The sequence below is a fragment of the Quercus lobata genome, chromosome 2 (genome assembly GCF_001633185.2).
Source record: "Quercus lobata isolate SW786 chromosome 2, ValleyOak3.0 Primary Assembly, whole genome shotgun sequence".
NCBI classification, from domain to species: Eukaryota; Viridiplantae; Streptophyta; class Magnoliopsida; order Fagales; family Fagaceae; genus Quercus; species Quercus lobata.
In genome coordinates, this window is record NC_044905.1 from 95,827,864 (window position 1) to 95,833,593 (window position 5,730).

General features: G+C 34.9%; 1 protein-coding gene across 2 annotated transcripts; it reads left to right on the forward strand.

Moving 5' to 3' along the window:
• The first annotated feature begins 656 nt into the window (after positions 1–656).
• LOC115977351 (RING-H2 finger protein ATL56-like) lies at positions 657–3,169 on the forward strand. Of its 2 annotated transcripts, none has more exons than XM_031099170.1 (2): positions 657–1,382; positions 2,690–3,169. In XM_031099170.1, exon 1 carries the CDS (start codon positions 768–770, stop codon positions 1,338–1,340), a length of 573 nt encoding a protein of 190 aa, XP_030955030.1. In that variant the 5' UTR covers positions 657–767; the 3' UTR covers positions 1,341–1,382; positions 2,690–3,169. The 2 variants fall into 2 exon arrangements, with proteins under 2 accessions (XP_030955030.1, XP_030955029.1); XM_031099169.1 differs by having other exon boundaries at positions 2,791–3,169.
• The last annotated feature ends 2,561 nt before the right edge of the window (positions 3,170–5,730 follow it).

Genomic DNA, 5,730 nt, shown 5'->3' on the forward strand with positions numbered 1-5,730 from the left:
CAAAAACTCTCAAAATACCCTTATATATTCAACTATTTATTTTAAAATAAATGTCTAATAGTAATATTGTTATAAAATGATTTCATTCCATTCCCTCCATATTATTTCCAAACAAGATTACTTATATTCCATTTATTTTCATTCTTTTATTTTAAAACATCCAATCAAGGTTACTTAATTCTATTCCATTCAATTCTTTTCCATTAATTTCCCTTATTTAAATACTTTCCATTCCATTCTCCTATAATCATTCTATTCCATTCCCTTATGAACTCCCAAACAGAGCCTTAAGGAGTAACATAGAGGAAATGAAATGAAATCATTTTATGACAATCTTACTATTAGACTCCTATTTTAAAATAAAAAGTTGAATATATATGGGTATTTTGAGAGTTTTAATAAAAAATTTATTAAATTTAATTTCATTTACTCCTGTTACCCTCAATTTTCGGGAAAATAAAAATTTAAGGTTTTAAAGGAATAGGGAAGAATGAGTGTTTCCTTGTACCAATTCCATTCTCTCTCACTTCAACTCTCAAATTATTCCACCAATTAAAACTCAAATAAAAAAATATTCTAAAATTATTATTTTTTTATTTCTTGTCATTCTATTTCATTCCCCGCCCCTAATCAAGGCCTAAATAACGAAGTAAGGCTGACCCAGACAACTAACTCCACGGTATAACGTTGTTTACCTTCCTTTCTTTGTTGCTTTTTACTGCTTTATCGTCCACATCTCTCTCTCTCTCTCTGTTTCTCTCTCCACCATGCCTCCTCTACAGCAAACCCAAACCCACGGCTTACCACCGAAACCAAACCCAAAAGTCCTATCCCTACTCCTTAAAGCCATCATAATGGCTCTCTTAACCTCCCTCTTCTTCCTCTTCCTCGGCTTAGCCTCCGCCGCCTTACTCCTCCTCCACCTCTCTCTCTCCCACCACCGCCACCGCCACCGCCGCGGCTCTTCTCTCTCCCTTGCCACCGCCGCGCCTTCCTCTGGCCTTTCCCCTACAGTTCTCGACGCCCTCCCCCGCTTCCTATTAAAACGCACCCAACCCCACCGCCGCAACAACAGCAACAGCAACAGCAACAGCAGCGACGTCGTTCTTGGAGGAGACGATGATTGCGTGGTCTGCCTTGACGCTTTCAAAGACGCCCAGTGGTGTAGAAAGCTCTCCGCTTGTGGTCACGTGTTCCACATGAGGTGTGTTGACTCTTGGCTTGCCAAGGTCGCTGCTTGTCCTATTTGCCGTGCACCTGTTCGATCAAATGCCTCAAGGACGGGTTCTTCTGTTGTGAGTTTGGAGGAAGAGGAAAAAAATATCTGGGGTGTTTGGTAGAAGATGCTGATTTTCAGGGGTTTTGTTAGCCTTGTAATTATTGTAAGTTCTGCTATCTTTTGAAATTTTGTACCCAAAAAGTTTTAATTTTTGTTTTCTCTCGTTTTTCTTCGTTGATGTATAGTTTCTATATTTATATATGTACATAATATGCAGCTTGTTTGTTTCGATTTTATGTTTGCTTGTATTGGGTTTTGTTTGGTTACAGAGAAAAATGTAAATTGAGAGTAGAAAATTATGTTCCTATTACTAGATTTTCATTGTTTAACTTTAGCATATAATTCAGACATTAAAAAGCTCTATTCTTCAAAATTCAAATAGGTATGACACTGCTAATAGGATCAGTTTATATAAGAATGGGAAATAGAACTCCTTTATGACATATGCACCTGAAGTCCTTAGTTTTATGGAATGCGTTGGGTAAACTTGGCTGTTCCACTTTTGGGCTTTTAAAACTCCATTTGGATCTTGAAAGCTGGATCAAAAGAAATAGCGCAAGTTAATGGAATAATGTCTTCCATAACCCAAGACGGTGTCTTCCCTCTTGATATGTTCTATCAAGTATGTAGAATAGGGTCACATTTTTACAGACTTGCAAAAAAAAAAAAAAAAACAATTTTGTCTAATTTAGAACTCATTTCTTATTTAATGTTCTCATTGTCTAAATAAGAGATTTCAAACCTTTTTTAGTTTGGAGGCAACTCAACTCAACTCAACCAATCCTTAATACTCACTTGTTAGGGTTGGCTTTGTGTGAGTGATTATTAGTACTTTGTTGGTTGTTTATGTCAATTCCTCTGTTTGCTTAAGGATGATGGTTTTGAGGTGTTAGTATATGTATTTGTTGACCCAAGGGGAAGCATCATAGGTCTTTCCTTGAGGGTTGCTAAGAAAGTGATTGATGTGACATTTCTTAAATGTATCATCTGTTCCATTAAAAGGGCTATGATAAATATCGATCAAATGTCTGGCTGCCCATATTATTTTCTCAGAACAAGTTGGTTTGACAGGTTTGAGGGTGGGTTATTTGCTCAAACAATTGGAACTTTAAGGTGGAAAGTTTATAGTTTACATTCTTGCAATTTTGAGGTTATTATGCCATGAATTTTATCCCAAATGGCACCTAGGTGAGATCATGGGTTCAAGGCCTACTATGTGTATGCGTAACTTACAGCAGCAACAACAATGCCCTAGTCTCAAAATTTTCACCTTGACTATGAATCCTCAACAGACTAATCAAGATCATCCACACATATTCTCCTCCACATTGCCTCCCATCTAAAATCATATTCTTTGTGACTTTCTTATTTAACATGTCTTTTTTACTATTTCTATCAATGTTATTTCAGGTCTTACTAAATATTTTCATTCCATCAGCTTTAATCAACTCACTTATTCTTGCTGATGCCTTTGTCACTCTCTTTTGCATATGGACAAATCATCTTACAAGACCAACTCTAATGGCCCAACCATAGCATGGTTAGAGAAAGAATGTCTTCTTTGGAAGCCTTATGTTAGGGCGAAGCCCAGGATTAAGTGTCCATGGTAGTTAATTAGGTTTTTGTATTTTATTTGGTTATTCTAGAGTGAAGGTATTTTGGTAATTCTACAATTGTTCTGTATGGGCCATGGATTTTCTTCTATTAATTAAGTCTTATGTAGTTTATGGGTCTTTATGTATGGGATTTGGTTTAATTCAATTTGGGTTTGGTTTACTAGTCGAAATAGAAGTCCTAGTTCTACTGGGAGGAGTCAAGAGTATGGTCTATGTAAGTGTATTGTACTCAAACCAGTTAGAGTTGATTAATAAAATTATTGTGTTTTGAAAATTGAGGCATGTTGGCCTTAGGGTTCTTTCTTCCCCCTTTCCCTTCTTTCTTTCTTCTTTTCTTTTCTTGGGCACTTTTCACTGGTACTATTCACGTCACTATTCACAAATTTCTTTAAAAAAATTATATTTCTGTCTTTGTTCTTTCTTCTCTTTTCAACTATAAATTAAATATTTTCTATATTGAATCCTAACCCTTCTTCTCAAGGGGTTCTTAAACCAAAGCCCACCAATCTTCTTAAAACTTAACTCACCACAACCACAAGTATGCTAATTCTTCAATTTGTTCTACACCATATTCTCATCTTCATTGATAGGAATCACTCATATCTTTAAACAAGTTTCTTCATTTTTTATTTCTTGTTTCTTGTTTTATCCACTTATCTTTCTTAACGTTCTCATTTCAACTACACTTATTAGATGGACATGTTGCTTCTTAATGGTCCAACATTCAGTACCATAAAGTCTAGTTGGTGCTTAATCTTTACTATAACTTAATAGGTATTCAATGATCATATAATATTCCTAATGCTAAGCTTATTGGTAACTATAGCTAGTGCAAAGAGATATGAATTTAATGATGTTTTTTATCACTAAGTTATTGTGATGGAAAACTCAATTGTGATGCCTCCACTTCTCCACTCATCAGTTATTGTTTGTGAAATATTGGCATGAGAGTAAGTCCAGCATGTTCATCTTTCTCTAAGTGTTATTGTTTTTAACACTTTTAATCTCCATTGTTAATGTCCTTGATATAATTAAAATCTCATGGTTTCCTCTTGGGTTGCCTTTTTTGTTTCCCTCTTCACTACATAATTTTCATAATTGCATTGTCTCTACGCATACTTTAATAAAAACATTTCATAAGCACATTGCCTTTTTTGCTTCCCTCTTCACCTACTTTATAATTTTCATAACTGCGTTGTGCCATTGTCTCCATAGTTTGGTAGGCTTCTATAGCCTTCTCTCTCTCTCTCTCTCACAATGTTGCTTGAACTACTTCATTGCACCATTAATTCTCCTTAGTCGGTAGACCTCATCCTTTAGATTCTCCAATTACTTCTTTGGTCATTCTTTTAATACAAGTACTGCATAACATGATTGGGAAAAAAAAACCTATCTTTGTCATCATCATCATCTGTTATTGTTTGTGAAATATTGGCATGAGAGCAAGTCCAGCATGTTCATCTTTCTCTAAGTGTTATTGTTTTTAACACTTTTAATCTCCATTGTCCTTGATATAATTAAAATCTCATGTTTTCCTCTTGGGTGGCCTTTTTTGTTTCCCTCTTCACTACATAATTTTCATAATCGCATTGTCTCTACACATACTTTAATAAAAACATTTCATAAGCACATTTTCTTTTTTGCTTCCCTCTGCACCTACTTTATAATTTTCATAACTGCGTTGTGCCATTATCTCCATATTTTGGTAGGTTTCTATAGCCTTCTCTCTCTCTCACTCACAATGTTGCTTGAACTACTTCATTGCACCATTAAGTCTCCTTAGTCAGTAGCCCTCATCCTTTAGATTCTCCAATTACTTCTTTGGTCATTCTTTTAATACAAGTACTGCGTAACATAATGAAAAAAAAAAAAAAAAAACTATCTTTGTCATCATCATCATCTGTTATTGTTTATGAAATATTGGCATGAGAGTAAGTCCAGCATGTTCATCTTTCTCTAAGTGTTATTGTTTTTAACACTTTTAATCTCCGTTGTTAATGTCCTTGATATAATTAAAATCTCATGTTTTCCTCTTGGGTTGCCTTTTTTGTTTCGCCTTTTTTGTTTCCCTCTTCACTACATAATTTTCATAATCGCATTGTCTCTACACATACTTTAATAAAAACATTTCATAAGCACATTGCCTTTTTTGCTTCCCTCTTCACCTACTTTATAATTTTCATAACTGCGTAGTGCCATTGTCTCCATAATTTGGTAGGTTTCTATAGCCTTCTCTCTCTCTCACAATATTGCTTGAACTACTTCATTGCACCATTAATTCTCCTTAGTCGGTAGCCCTCATCCTTTAGATTCTCCAACAACTTCTTTGGTCATTCTTTTAATACAAGTACTGTGTAACATAATGAAAAAAAAAACACACACACACACACACACACTATCTTTGTCATCATCATCATCTGTGAATTTAAATATTTGGTTTGTTCAGCACTTTATGTATAACAATTTATAAGGATGATCACAAAACTGCACAAAATCTGTTCTTGAGATTTAGCTGGCCTACTTTGCAAAGCCTTCTTCTAGGGAAGTATGGTGCCATTGCTCTAGTTGTCCATTGAAGATTTGAAGGAACACTAGTGTCCCTAATATTAATGAATATTTGATTGGCCATTTGGTTCCTCCTTTTTTGTTTTTTTAATTACAAGAATTTCGAGGGATAGGAGCTCAGTTATGGATACTACTAACAATCTATATTCTGATAGTTTTCTTGCTTGTTGAAGTGTGTGAAGTCTTGAAGGAGTTCTGGCTGAAAAGATAAGAACTTGTCTGACTTTCTTTCTTGACTGTTGGTTTGAAATCTGTTTTCCCACAATGTTA